General features: G+C 41.5%; 1 protein-coding gene across 1 annotated transcript in view; it reads left to right on the top strand.

Annotated features, from left to right (window-relative positions):
• Positions 1–15,457, top strand: part of OSTF1 (osteoclast stimulating factor 1) — a 51,787-nt gene extending 36,330 nt beyond the window's left edge. The window contains exons 6-10 of the mRNA XM_024555569.3: positions 1,037–1,144; positions 2,092–2,141; positions 4,980–5,058; positions 8,082–8,180; positions 14,950–15,457. Coding sequence (XP_024411337.2) covers positions 1,037–1,144; positions 2,092–2,141; positions 4,980–5,058; positions 8,082–8,180; positions 14,950–15,008 — 395 coding nt within the window. The 3' untranslated portion in view covers positions 15,009–15,457. The remainder of the gene's footprint in view (positions 1–1,036; positions 1,145–2,091; positions 2,142–4,979; positions 5,059–8,081; positions 8,181–14,949) is intronic.
• Positions 15,458–15,659: the final 202 nt, after the last annotated feature.

The raw sequence follows: 15,659 nt of genomic DNA, 5'->3' as shown, positions 1-15,659 counted from the left end.
GTTGAAGTGTGTTTAAGTTAAATGGGCTACAGAGGCCAGAATGAGTAACAGGAGGCAGGTGGGTGGGGGCCTCTTGGGGGTACAGCATTTAGGAGAGTGTTGATGTAAGGTGTGTGTGCTGAGGGTGGGGTCAGGGTGGGAGGGAGCAACTCCTGTCGCTAGGTGCACCTGGTACCTGGGGCTTTACCCTATAGATCAGTGGTTCTCCACTGCAGGTAATTCCTCCCTCCAGACGGACCAATGGGCAGTGTCTGGGGACATTTTGACTGTCATGACTGGGGGCTGCCACTGGCACCTTTTGGGTGGAGACTGGGGATGTTGCTGAATATACTACAGTGACAGCGCGGATGCCAGAAGAATTCTCCAGCTCCAAATGTCAGTAGGGCGGCCGTTGAGAAACTGTGTGGGAGTTTTAGTAAGGCCTCGGTGGGCTCTCTCTTATGCTATTGTAGATCATTTTGAAATCTGAATATGCAAAAGGAAATTATGGGTTTAGGATTGTGCATAAGAAGAACTACAAAACTGACATTTAAAACATTTTTTTGTCAATTAGATACCTAGGGCATTAGCCAGAAGTTTTAAATCAGTGGTTTTACTTGAACATATAAAAGTAGCATATTTGAGTAAGTTTTTAGTGTTTCTTTTCTTGTAAGAACTGAAAGTACATTTTAAATATGAATATAAATAGTTTTTGCTTGTTCTTAGGATTGACTCCTTCCTGCCCCCAAGTTTCAGGAATTCACAAAGGAAAATATATGTTTACATCTATTTTTTACAGAGTAAAAATACTTTAAGCAGACCCATTTAGGTAACTCTTCCCATTAGTCTACTATTAAAAATTGATGTTAATGCTTTCCATTAGTAGACTGGAAGTCAAAATGTACCTTAATAAATGCATTACTGGGCAGGTCTTAATTTCAGACTTGCTGATTAATCTGTTGCAAATGGAAATTTATGCAGGGTGAAATTGATTTAAAAGCAAAACCAAAACCAAAATCCTCTTTCTTGTGTTTTTATAAATGTAAATTTTTTCCAGGCAACTTGAGCTGGTTGAGGGAGTGTCTGGAGAACCGAGTGGGTGTTAACGGCTTAGACAAAGCTGGCAGCACTGCCTTATACTGGGCTTGTCACGGGGGCCACAAAGGTATCACATTTTGTTTGTTACCATAAACGTCTGTGCTACGGAAAGATGTGCTTCACCTAGGGGAATCGGATTTACAGAAATGAAAAAAAGTTCGTTATTCTTTTCAAATCTTTTGGAACATCAGCCAATAGCCTTGCTCCTGGAAGCTTTCTTTATAACACAGCAGGTGGAACGTCATCGGTCAGCCTCCCTAGTGGACCGCTTTGACTTGAAAGGGTAGAAGCTTCCTTTCCTCTCTCAGACGTGGCAAAGTTACAGGAAGACAGCAGCAATGTAAACACAAACCCCAATATCTAATCTTCCAGGAGAAAGGGACAGAATTGACTTCTCTAGTGCAGCTTTTTCCATGGTATGCTGTTATGATTCACATTGCAAGTTTAGTGCTTACTGTCAGACTGAGGAGAAGGAGCATTTGCTTGAGTTAGGGATTCAGTTGGTGACTTTCTCTGTTCTAACCAATAGTAGTAATGACAAATGGAATTTCTAGATGTATCTCAGACAGGCCAAAAATCTCTACCACACTCACTCTATTCACACCTCTGTCTAACACAAAAACATAATCCCGACAACAATGAGAAACGAAGAAGCCAACGAATCAAATAGCATAGCGAGAGGGAAACTTATGACTGTCTCCCAAAGGTACCCATTTTATTTTAGCTGATAAACACCAGTCGGTGACACAGACATTAAGTATCATAGCGAATGTAGAAATGTTTCTGTAATAGATGCCATGTGAAAATGCAAACGCCAAACTATTTGGAAAAAAGTTTCCTTAAATCTACCCTTTGAAGTCTTAAGTCTTCAATTTAGATACATTTTAAAAATTTTATTATAAGGATTTTCTTGAAGATTCATCTAAAAAATTCTCTTCTTTAAAGTTATGCCTACTTTTGTGAGACTTTTACTTCTCATTATTAAAAAATGATGTTCTTCTATTTGAATTTCAGATATAGTAGAAATGCTGTTTACTCAACCAAACGTTGAACTGAACCAGCAGGTAAGATTGTTAACAGGAAAGTCATTTGACACACCTGTCCTATTCTCCTTGTATAGCATATGAGCATGAAAAATCATATCATAGTATCTTGAACTGACCTTTTCCCATTTATTATCTCTCGTAAGCTTTTAATCAAAATGCTATAAGCACATAGTTAAAAAATTAATATTGTACTAAAGTTCAAATTATATAAAGCCAAAATACCTACTACATTCCTCCTTGTATATCACTTTTGGCTTTACGCTTTTTCTTCTTACCATCATGTTACTAAGGAAAAGACTTATGGAGCTGTCTCAGAATTTGTCGTTTTCATATGCATTTGGGCATCCTATTGTGTAGGTGAAGGTTTAAGTTTATCAACCGCCGAAGTCTCCTCTCCCAGCGCCCCAGCCCCGCAGCACCCACCCTTTCTTCTGGTGGTCCTTCCAATGTGTCACATCAGAGTTTTTACCTTACTGTACATTGCTTACATTAGTATGGCTATTAAATATTGCTCACTGTTTATGTAACTGTTTTTATACTTACTAGCTTTTTTTTGGTGTCTTACAAACACTTCTATGCTGTTTTATACTCTCTTGATACGCTTTTCGATTATGTGTAAGATAATCGGCTGCTTTCTTCTCTCTCCCTGGAATCACACTTCTAGCAGCCGTCCCTCCTCGTTCTCTAATCTGAGCGAATTGGTCTGCGCTGCCCTTTGCTGTCTTCCCGGGAAGTCCTTCACCTGTCTCCTGTGTTGTACCTTCACTTCCCTGGATCCTGTGTCTTCCATTTGTTGAAGGCCATCTTTAAGTAGATTCCTGAGAAAGGGGAGCTTGGTGTTGATTATTTGGTTGACAGAATTGTAGGTTGAAATGATTTTCCTCAGCTGCACCATGCCTCTATGGTGTTCTCCTATCTGGGGTTGCCTATGAGATGTTTGATTCCATTTGGATTCCCATTCCTTTATGTGTGATTTGCTTTTTTCCTTGGTTGGAGCCTGTAACTTCGGAGTTCTGAAATTTCACAGTGACAGGCTTTGGTGTGGGTCTTTCCCCAGTAATGGTGCTGCATTATTTTCAGCCTGGAAAAATACCTTGTATTATTTCTCTTTATGGTCAGTTTTCTGACTGTTTTCTTTGTTCTTTGGTTCTGAATATCCATCAATAGTTATATTGGACTCTTACATTGAACCTCCAATTTTTTTAGTTTGAGATTTTCCTCACTTTTATCTTCATGTTTTATTTTGGTCACGTTTTTAATGACCAAGAGCTCTTTATAAGTTTTCTATTGCTGTGTAACAAATTACCACAAACATAGCCTGAAACAGCACCCCTTTACCTTATATTTTCTGTAGACCCAAATTCTGGGCATGGCACAGATGGGTTCTCTCTCCAGGTCTCACAGGCTGGGATCGAAGTATTGGCCGCAGTGGGGTTCTCGTGTGGAGCGCACATCCTATTCCAAGCTCATTCAGGTTGCCGGGGGAATTGAGTGTCTCGCATCGGTAGTAATGTGGCCCTCAGCCTCCAGAGACCACTGTTCTTTATGGACAGCTCACAGCATGACATTTGTTTCTTTCTCAAGGTCAGTAGGAGATTGTGTCTGGCACTAACCAAACCTTTTTTGGGGAAAGGGCACACCTGATTAGGCCAGGCCCACCCAGTATAATCTCTCTTTTGATGATCTCAGTGTCAACTGATTAGATATCTAATTATGGGAGTAATATTTTGTTATATTTTCAGGACTCACCCACACTCAAGGGGAGGGGATCCATACAGTGGGTGTGTGCCAGGGGGCAGGAGTCTTGGGGGCCATCTCAGAATTGTGTTTACCCCAAGCTCATTCTTTTACTCCGATTGCTATTTTAAATAGCATCTGTTTCTTGTTTCATTATTCAGTACCATCTTATATCTCTGATGTTAATTACAGCTTTTTAAAGTATTTTCTGCTATTCACAGTACTGTGTCTTTTTCCTCAGTTTCGTTTATTTTTTTTGTTTTAGTTTTTCCTCAGATACAGGAGACTTTCCTCAAATACCTAGTGTCTTTGTTTATCCTTCCCGTTTAGGTGAAATTGGAAGCTGTGTGTGCTGGTGGGGCTTGCTGTCTGGTGGGCTTCTCCATAGGGCGAAGTGGTGAAGTCTCGGTGTTTTGTGGGGTTGTCCCCAGACATCAGTGTGAGTGCTCACTCCCTCCATGGCCTGCGGGCTGTTCAGCTTCCCGCCCCTGCCTGGGGTGCCTGCTAGACCGTACGTGTCACGGCAGGAGGCCGGGAGAGCGGGCTTGCCGCTCAGTTGTTAGGTTTTTCACCTACCCCCTGGTTTTATTTCCTGGCCTCATTGCCACCTTTTCTTGTCCTTGGTGTCCATGAGCATGGAAACTATCTGGTTAATTTCTTGACGGTAATTCTAGCACCTGTACTGGCTCATCTAGCAGCAAGGAGAGCAGCAGGTGGTGATCTGGGGCTCTGAGGTTACTCCTTATAAACACTTCCACACGGTGGACGTGTTTTCACCCCCGTGCCTCATTCCCGCCCCAGTGCCTGCCTCCAGGCATCTCCAGTTCCTAATTCACGCAGGGCTTCTGGCGGGAATCTGCTTGCTTCCTCTTGGAGTCTTCCTCTGCGTGCACCTGCACTTCGCCTGGGGTCTGGCGCGGCAGTTTCCATTCCTCCGTCCCAGTCTCTCTCCCAGTGCCGCTCACCTCCCATCTCTCGAGTCTCCTTTCACTCTGTGGAATTTGTGTATGAAGATAACTTTCTTATCGTTTGAGGTTCACTAGAGTAAGCCTCAGCTCCTGTGTGTTTTCAGTCCACACTCTGATTTTAAAATGCTACTTTCTCTTTTTGTCACCGTAGAACAAGTTGGGAGACACAGCTTTGCATGCTGCTGCGTGGAAGGGTTACGCAGATATTGTCGAGATGCTTCTGGCAAAAGGTAAAGTGTGCTGTGGCTATCCGGTCTTTGCTTACCCTGAAAACTAGACTGCATCTAATGATACTACTTGAAAGAATAAGACGAATGAGAGGCTCCTTAGGCTTCTTATTTTAAAACTGGGGCTTTTAACCTCTACTCTGCATCACAGAGTTGTTACAATAAGATGGAATTATGAGGTGACTTGTGTAAGTTTTTAGTTTTAAATTGAAACTGTAGTAAGCTTTAAAATTACACGTATTAATTTTAGTAAGAACTTACTGTGCATTTCTGTGGGGTTAAAGGACCTTAGAAAGACGTGTTTTGTGGTGTGTGTGTATGTGCGTGGGTGTGTGCGTGCATGAACAGACCAAGGAGGCCCTCTGTCTGTCTGCTCTGAGAGCGCCGTGTGGGGCAAGTGTCTGTGGTCCCGGTTCTCACAGGACAGTCTCGGTAGATACGGAAGATTTCCGTGGCTGCGGTGTCCTGCTCTGAGCTGAGCAGGTGTTAGACCTACAGAGAGCGGAGAAGATCCCCTGACTCTCTGTTTTTACACACGTCAGAGGCAACTCTGAAATTATGGACTGACCATCCCCTCATCCACCTGTCCCACAAATATTAATTAACCCTTGCAGAGAGCCAGGCATGTCATCCCGTACTGGACCCTGGTCCAGAAGGCTGTAATATAAGATGCTTGCACCCCCAGGGCACATGTTATATGGACGCACTATCATTAGGGCTCCTTGGAGCAATGTTGGGATATAGGAGAGGAAATGTTTTTGATTTAAAGTATGTTGATGATGTAAACTCTAGGTCTAAAAGATGGGACACCACTTTCCCGCCCCCACCCCACCCCTCCAAAGTCGTGCTAAGAGCTGTGCCATCTGCTCCGGCCGCCGCTGGCACATGTGCCCTTGAGCCCTTGAGATAAAGGCTAGTGTCCATTGGGGTGTGCTATACGTGTAAAATGCACTGCAGATTTAGAAGAATTAGTGAAAAAAATGTAAATATCACAATCACTTTTATAGTGGTGACATGATGAAATGAGAACATTTCAGATATACTAGTAAAATAAAGTATTTAAATGAATTTCACTTTTGGACAATGTGGCCACTGGCAGATTGAAAATTACGTCTATGGCTCACGCTGTATTTCTATCGGGCAGCGCTGGGTGAGAAGGACACAGGAAATTGCCGTTTCTTTTCAGCACAGTGCCTCTGAACATTTCCTGGCCTGACAGAAAGCATGTCTGAGTTCTGAAGTATAATTTAATGTAAGAAATGATTAGTCACAGAACTATTAACCCTCAGGATTCGTTTAAATCCTCACCTGAGGATATGTTTATTGATCTGAGAGAGAGAGAGAGATGGAGAGAGAGAGAGAGAGAGAGACATCAGTGTGAGAGAGAAACCTCCATTGGTTGCCTCGCGTATGCTCCTGTACTGGAGAACGAACTTGCAACCTTTTGGTGTGTGGGGTGACAATCCAACCAACTGAGCCGCCCAGCTGGGGAACCCTCGGGCTTTTTGACCTGTAGGGAAGGAGGTTTTCCGTATAACCCTATGGATAGATCTAACTCTGCTCAGAGACAGGTTTCCACACACCATCTCCATATTCCTAATTACACATACTACTTTTTTTCTGGACTTAATATTTTTGCGCCTTTAAGTTTTAGGACATTTGTTTTTCGTGTATTGAAGACAATGTCATTGCAAAGGCAATTGCAGCCTCATACATTGTGGCAGAAAGTATAAATCGGTAAAGCCTCAGAAAGCGCTCTACTGTAGCTGGCAGAACTTAAAATGTACATGTCCTTACATTTCGACATCCCTTCTAGGAAACCATCCTTCAGAAATACATAAACGAAGATGTTTGCAGGGAGGTTCAGGGCAGCATTGTTTGTGATAATAAAAATTGGGGACAACAGCCTGAGTGCCCCTCAGTAGGGGAGAGATTAAATAAAATCCGGAGCATCCACACATGGGATACTTACACACATTTCAATAGATTGAGTTATAAGTATGTGTACTGCTAAGAAATCAGTACCGTTATAAATTGCTATGTTAAAAGTATCTTGGGGGTCAAAAGGTATAAACTTTCAGTTATAAAGTCAGTCGTGAGGATGTCGTGTACAGGATGATGACTACAGGTAACACTGTATTGCAGCTCTGAAAGTTGCTGAGAGAGATCTTAAAAGTTCTCACCACTTAAAAATATTTTTTTTGGTAACTGCAGGGTGAAGGATGTTAACTAGACAGTGTGGTGATCATTTCACAATATAAATAAATAGAATCATATTATTTACTTGAAACTAATTGTATATACATCAGCTGTACATAAATTAAAAAGTGAAATTACAGACCAATACCTGTAGTGTGGTTTTGTGTGTATGTACATACATGTCTGAGACTACATTCATGCCCCTACCTGTGGGGCATGGTTACCTCTGGAGAAGGTAGAAAATGGGGAAGGACGGATTTGTTTGGGAGATGAAACGGGACATGGTTTTGTCCAGCATACTTCCATATTTTTGAATCTTTGATGATGATTCATGAATTATGATATAATCTTTAATACAATAAAGGCAAGGAAAAAGGTGTGTAGAAGATGGGCCACAGGAATTACGCACTGATTGCCTCTGGGTTTTGTGATGTTGCTGTTCCGCCAGTTTACATGACAGTATACTTACAGATGGAGAATATTCATCCCCTCCAGCTCAACCTACATGGGTCCTTTCCAGAGACCTTCTTGAACATAAGAAGCAAAGGGTGTATTGAATTTAGTCTCCAAACACTCATGCCGAGGCACAGGAACTACCGGGGTCCTTTATTTTTTTATTGAAGATATTGAGGTGACATTGGCTAATAAAAACATATAGGTCATTATTACTGGTTTGAGAGAGTTTTTCTGCTTTCAAAAAACTATTTCTGGGCCAGAAAAGATCTCCAGTTAGCTTTGCCAAAAGTGGTCCGTTTTGATGGAAAAGAGTACTGGCTGCTACTATGGTCTTCAAAAACGTCTAATTTACTTTTCTTGTGTTGGGGAAGGTGCTAGAACAGACTTGCGGAACAATGAGAACAAGCTGGCCCTGGACATGGCTACTAATGCTGCCTGTGCAACTCTCCTGAAAAAGAAACAGGGAACAGGTATTCGGTTTTAACCCCTCTTTCTCCTGTGGTGCCGTCATTACTAAGATTTATCTACTTAGGATTGGGTAAATAATTTTCTTGATGAACTCTTCAGGTGATTCTGAAGTTGGATTTTATATCCTTGCTCTGAGTCAGAACCCCTGACCCGGCAGGATACCCCCATGCAAACAAATTTGAAGAAACAAATTGAATATACTGATTTTTGTATATTTCTTTGTTTCTTACTGCCAAATTCTAATCACCTTGCTTTCCATTACCTCTTTTAAGATAATGTTTTTATGAGTGGGTAGAGCTAAATGTTTTTAACTTAAGCACTCAACAACTCCATGGTTATATTTCGTTTCTATTTTAAATGAGGGTATCAGTAAACTATAATCAGGATCATCCTAGACTTTGTAAACATTTTGGCATTTATTGTATATATCATGGTACTATGTATCGTTTTTAAAGATGAAGTTGGGGTGTACATTCTTAGAGATAAAAATAGCTAGTGATGTGGGAGAATAGATTTGAAAAAAAAAAGAACGGTTTGTGTGGTTGTTTTGTAGGGGTGTTAAAAAGAAGTGTTAAACATGATTGCAATCATCCCTGATTACTATTCAGAGACCGGATGTTGATTTGACCTCTCAGTATATAGCCTATTGAATGTGTCTCCCCAGAGTCATTCTAATGTGGCGATTCCTGAAACAAATGCTGGGAGGGTGTGCCGTGTTATGAGAAGAGGCAATGTTGTGCCGTCCCATACATACTCCATTCCTAGCAGAAGCGACAAAATAAAGTCAGTCCCCTGGTTTCCTGTTCCAATAAAAAATTTTAGTCTCCTTCTCTTCATAGCTCACCAAGGGGGCTTCCCAGAAGTATCCTCCCTACCTATCAGCACATTCCTGTCATAACCCTCCTCACGAACCTATTGTTCCTTTTTGTCCTTTATTCCAGGTGTGTGTTTATTCCACATTCTTATTTCTTTTAACTTCGGATAGATAATGTAGACTATTAAACAGTTTGGGATTCTTTAATTATTCAAGCGGTTAGTGGTGACTGGCAGAGCAAGTCTGTCTTTAAAGTAATTACTCCTGCGTAGATGAAATAGGTTCTACTGAGTGAGTGAGAAAGTATTTACCAGCTGAGTGGTGCTCCCCAGGTACATTTTTACTGAGCGGCTATGTTTGCAGCCCTGTGGGAGAGACATACGTGAGGCGGACGACCTAATCCTTGCTGCCTTTGCTGGGCCAGGAAGTAGGACTCTGGCTTAATGTCCTTTCTCCACCACTGACTTCCTGTTGCTCTGTGGGTTATCAGAATCTCATGCATAGTATGAGCTTGACCTTGACAGGCAAGGAGGACACCAAACCTGTTTACCCCTTAGAGAGCTGCACCCAGAAACCTCAACATGAGCAGCAGGATGGGGGAGACGCAGGTGGCAAAGTCTTCTCTGTATCCCTTACCTCTTTGCAGTCCTTGTGAAACGGCTAGAAGGGGTGTGCTCTTTTTCTCTGTTCTCTCCAAGTGTCTTTAGTCTGCCTTCCTAAATATGCACTGACTGGATAAGGGATTCATTACGGAGGTAATCTTGGGGCCTGGCACACAGAGCCGAGAAATAAATTTTCACATTTCCATTTTCATTTTATCTTTTTTCCTTTTCTTTCTTCTTTTTTAGTATATTTTATTGATTATGCTATTACAGTTGTCCCGTTTTTTCTCCCCTTTACTCCCCTCCACCCTGCACCAGCATCCCCCCCTTTAGTTCATGTCCATGGGTCGTACATGTAAGTTCCTTGTCTTCTACATTTCCTATACTATTCTTAACCTTCCCCTGTCTATTTTGTACTTACCATTTATGCTTCTTATTCCCTGTATCTTTTACCCCATTCTCCCTCCTTCCCATCCCCTCTGATAACCCTCCATGTGATCTCCATTTCTGTGATTCTGTTCCTGTTCTACTTGTTTGCTTAGTTGTTTTTTTTTTTTAGGTTCGGTTGTTAATAGTTGTGAGTTTGTGGTCATTTTACTGTTCATAGTTTTGATCTTCTTCTTTTTCTTAGATAAGTCTCTTTAACATTTCATATAATAAGGGTTTGGTGATGATGAACTCCTTTAACTTGACCTCATCTGGGAAGCACTTTATCTGCCCTTCCATTCTAAATGATAGCTTTGGTGGATAGAGTAATCTTGGATGTAGGTCCTTTCCTTTCATGACTTTAAATACTTCTTTCCAACCCCTTCTTGCCTATAAAGTTTCTTTTGAGAAATCATCTGACAGTCTTATGGGAATTCCTTTGTAGGTAACTGTCTCTTTCTCTTGCTGCTTTTAAGATTGTCTCCTTATCTTTAATCCTGGGTAATGTAATTATGATGTGCTTTGGTCTGTGCTTCCTTGGGTCCAAGTTCTTTGGGACCCTCTGAGCTTCCTGGACTTCCTAGAAGTCTATTTCCTTTGCCAGATTAGGGAAATTCTCCATTATTTTTTCACATAAATTTTCAATTTCTTGCTCTTCCTCTTCTTCTTCTGGCACCCCTATGATTCAGGTATTGGAATATTTAAAGTTGTCCTGGAGGTTCCTAAGCCTCTCCTAATTCTTTCTGAATTCTTGTTTCTTCATTCTGTCCTGGTTGAATGTTTATTTCATCCTTCTGCTCCAAACTGTTGATTTGAGTCCTGGTTTCCTTCCCTTCACTGTTGGTTCCCTGTATATTTTTCTTTATTTCACTTTGCATAGCCTTTACTTTTTCCTCTATTTTGTGACAATACTCAACCATTTCTGTGAGCACCCTGACTACCAGTGTTTTGAACTCTGCATCTGATAGATTGGCTATCTCTTCATCACTTAGTTGTATTTTTTCTGGAGCTTTGATCTCTTCTGTCATTTGGGCCATATTTCTTTGTCTCAGCTCACCTGTTACACTGTAAGATGCAGAGCCTTAGGTATTCGCCAGGGTGGGGTAACCCATGTGGCTGTGTTGTGGTATGTCTGTTGGGGAGGGGTCAGAGAGGGAACAATGACACTTACTTGGCTTTCAGTCACTTCCTTTGCTACCCACAAGCAAATTGGGCCCTTCTGGTGCTGATTCCCAGGTGGGTGGGCTTGTGTATATTCTAGAACCCTGTGGGTCTCTCCAACGAACTCTCCTATGAGGCTGGGAACTTCTCCCTCCACTGCAATCCCCACAGATTTTTACATCCAAAGATTTTGGTGCTTTATTTCCTCACACTGGAACCCTGGGTTGCATGGTCTGTCTCACTCCCCAGTTGTTCTTCCTGGCTTATCCTCTTGCAAATGTGGGATCACCAGCCACCGTCTCGCCTGCCTGGTCCTCCAGCTACTGCCTTGCCACTTGGTCTGTCTGCCTCAGATGCTGTCTCTGGCCCTTCTACCGGTCTGAATGAATGTTTCTTCTTTAACTCCTTGGTTGTTGGATTTCTATACATTTCAAGGAGGTAAAGTATATCTACCTATGACTCCATCTTGGCTGGCATGTTACCTTTTTTTCCTTGCTTCATTTCTCCAATCATCCAGTTAAAAAGTTTTAATTTATATTTTGATCCTAGTTGGAATGAAAGTTTGACTATTGAACTAATTGCCAGCATGAACTCTAAGCTAGAAAAGGTATATTCTGATATGTTGTCCACTTTTAAAAGCACGTCTTGGATTTTTTGGGAAGATTTTTAATTTATTTTAATTTTAGACAGTCGGGGAGGGAGGGAGAAAGAGAGGGAAAGAAACATTAATGTGTGGTTGCCTCTCACACACCCCCCACTGGGGGGACCTGGCCTGCAACTCAGGCATGTGCCCTGACTGGGAATCGAACCAGAGACCCTTTGGTTCACAGGCCAATGCTTAATCCACTGAGCCATACCAGCCAAGGTCACATCTTGGAATTTTTATAGGGACAAAATAACTTACTTGTTTCAGTTACCATGAGAGTAACTTTAGGATATAGAGGTGGGGTGAGGGTCATATTTGTACATTAAGTACATAAATCCCGAGTGTACAGCTAAGCGATGACTTTTTTACTGTGCGTACACTTCCTCACCACAAGTCTGATAAAGATAGGAAACATTTTCCATGTTCCAGAAGCCACCCTCAGCATCCTTATTTCACCATACGTAGCTTTGCCTGTTCTTGAACTTGATGTAAATGGAATCAAGCAGTATGTACATTTTTGTGTCTAACTTCTTCCCTTTAACATTATTTGTATGACAATTAGCCATGTTATCCTGTTTGTTCCTCCACCATTTGTTTATTTATTGTTTGTCTATCTGTCTGTCTGAAGTGCTGATCCTTGATTTGGAACACGTTAAGTCCAGTGCAGTGAGGCTGAGGAAGAATGCAAGTGAGGTAGGGAGGCTGGGAAGTGCTGCTGGGCCATACGCTATCACGTCGGTCATGCTCCAAGATGGGTGACAGAGAGAGATTCAGCTCATGACTCAGCATTTGTCCTTGCGAGAAGTTTCTAGATAAACTGGGCCTCAGAGCAGTCTGTTGAAGGAAGGAAGGAAGAGGAATTCATTCGCCTGGCTCACTTCTGTCTCGGGAGTTACCCTCAGGCAGAGTTCGCACCGTGGCAAGTCATCTTTCTCTTGCCAACAGCAGAAACGAGGTTATAACAAAGTGCACAAGTGACCACGGAAGGGCAAAGAATATCTCAAATACTGCAAAATACAGGATTGTTGTAGCAAAGTGGGAGGGGAAAGAACTTTGCTGTTTCTCTTTTTGTCTTTAGCTTAAAAAGCTGCTTTTCCCAAGTTGGCAGCCAGTATTGGAGTTTGTGGGTACGCATGGGTAGAACAAAGTCTATTTCTCCCAGGTCTCCAGAACTTTCATAAGGAGGATGGAGAAGAACATAGTGACTCTGGAGTCTTCTAGAGGTTGGGAAGTGAAATCACTGAAGCTGACCTCCGTTCTGCTCACAGCACTTGTTCTTCTTTGCCTTTCCTTCTGTCATATAAAATAAACTAGTTTCTATCCCCCTGTTCTGACTCTTGCTTGCCCCTCCCTTTTTCTCAATAATCATTTTCTTAAACATGTAAAGATTCTTTAAAAAGCTCCTATCATTAACATGCCAAAAATTAATGTCCTTAATATTATCGTGTCATTTTCCAAATTGGCCATTTTTCTTATACCTGTTTATTTATTCTTTGCTTACTTATTTATGTATTTATTTACTTACACTTTGCAGTAAGTCAGGGTGCAAATTAGGTAATTAATAGGTATATCTCTTAGGTTTTTTTTTTAAAAAAAATTAGTGTTTCCTTTCCCATTCCTCTTCCCCCATACTTAGCTTTGTAATTCATTCATCAGTTTACCTGAGTTTCCCAGGGCAGACGTTGTCAGTGTGCGTTTCCGTGGTGTGTCTGTCATGCTGTCCTGCTGTCCGCAGTCCACTGAGGTCAGACCTAGAGGTTTGATTAGATTTAGATCTAGCTGTCTTAGGGGGAGAGGCAAGAACACTTCGCAGAGAAAATCACGATCCCCCATCAGAGGCCTGTGCAGGATATCTGCTGTCACTCATCCTGTGACGTTAGCATCTGCGATGGTCATTGTTTAGATTCATTATTTCACTGATGGTTGCGAAGTGGTGATGTTCTAGCTCTTTCCCTCTGTTATTAGCTGGAACATTCTCTAAAGAAAAATTTCTCCCCCTCAGCTGTTTGGTTACCAAGAGGAATAGTTCATGTAGCAGGAGCAGAATAAAGACTTGATTTTTACCCTTTATTTGTTTTCAAAATAGCATGCTGGCTCCCTGTCATCCTCCACCGGGGACCAACAGATTCCCTCTGGTGTGTGCTGAAATACTTGGTGTGTCTTAGTCCCGTATAATTAGTACCATTATTGATATCTCTGGCTAGCGGAGGTCTTTCAGGTTGGATCCTGAACCCTTTTAATGTGATGCTGTCGGCACAAGCCTTGCTTTGTGGCGTGATACGTGGTTCCTGGTGCACTTTTACAGTTTCTGCCCCAGACTTGAAATTGGTCTTATCTCCAACGAGCTACGGGGATGTAGTACCTAGAGGCCATGATCGGGGTGCTATACCATGTATTTACTAAGCTCTGACAAGGTGTTTACATGTGCATTTCAATTCCCCCCCTGAAATTATACCTAGTATAACCTGTTGGTATAGAAATTTGACTACACAGTTGAATCGGTGAATAGTTAAAGCTCTGATGTTTCCCTTTTGAACCCTGTTCAAGATTGATTTTACATTTGATGAGGTTCAGCTCTTTCTATTTCAACACTTGCATTTATTTATTTTTTATTTCAATCTTTTGCTTCTGAGTATACTTTATCATTGTTTTCAATAATGAAACTGAAACTTCTGGGTTTTCGTTTTCTTTCCTTCTTACCCCTCATTGGTTGTCTTCCTACCCAGTGACCTGGCCTTCAGGTCACTGACGGAAGCCACGTGTGCGCTGGCGTTGGGAGAGGGGGTTGCAGCTCCGCTGTCGGAGGGGCACGACTCCCGGTGTGCTGAGTTGGTCAGGGTGCATTTTGTACAAGACAGAGCGATGGCTCCTCAGTACCTCGTGCTCTACTTTACTCACGTCTAAGGAACATGCAGACAGGTGTGTGTGTCAGCCTCCGAGGCAGCAGAATCTGAACAGTTAGGCTGAAAAGCAAACGTTGAGAAAGATCCGGGGCAAAGTACAACCTCTGGGTCTGAGGGAAGACGAGTTTGTTGAATTGTTAGGAGCTTTGAAAGTGAAAAGAAAATCCAAGCAATTTTTAATTTCTCTCCTTTGCTTTCTCCCTCTATTTTGTTGTTTAGATGGCGTTCGAACATTAAGCAATGCTGAGGATTATCTTGATGAAGATGACTCAGATTAATTCCCTTTCAAAGCTTGAAGAGCTAAAACGTGTGTTGCTTTTGCCATTCCAAAACCTGTCTTTGCCGGAAGAGTGTTGGTAACAGTTTTTTTTTTACAAGTCTGTATGAACATGGCAGTATTGCACTGTGTTTGGGTAGAACGTGTAAATGAGTAGTTCTCGCCTTTGGTTTGCCAATAAGTGGCTGGATACTTTGCTGTGTAAAGTATATGTTTGTTCACCAGAGTAGAACAAGAAGAGATTATTGCTATTTATCAAGTTAAAGGAATTTTAAGAATTTATTCTTTAAAAAAATTAGGATTTTTTTTTAGTTAAAGTTCTTTACCTCAAGGATTGAGCTATTTTGGATGGATTTTTCAAGGGGGGAAATGCTTGTTATATTAATAAATCAAAAGATAACAGAAAATCGTCAGTTATTCTGACAGAAATAAACATTTTAAGAGACTTTACTCCCTTTGTCTGTTTTTCTGGTATCACTCTTTGCTGGTAAATAAATAAAGCTTTTTATATTTAGGTAAAGACTGATTTTATTTTTCTAAAAATTATGTGTGTTAGCATGGAAGAGTCATAATAGCCACGTCTCTGTTCACCTTTCTATATCTGCTCTGATTAAAGTCAAGACAATAATCACCAAAAAGATACATTTCTAAT

The sequence above is a fragment of the Desmodus rotundus genome, chromosome 1 (assembly GCF_022682495.2).
Source record: "Desmodus rotundus isolate HL8 chromosome 1, HLdesRot8A.1, whole genome shotgun sequence".
Classification (NCBI taxonomy): Eukaryota; Metazoa; Chordata; class Mammalia; order Chiroptera; family Phyllostomidae; genus Desmodus; species Desmodus rotundus.
Note: the sequence above shows the minus strand (reverse complement) of the source record. Positions and strands in the feature narration are given on the sequence as shown.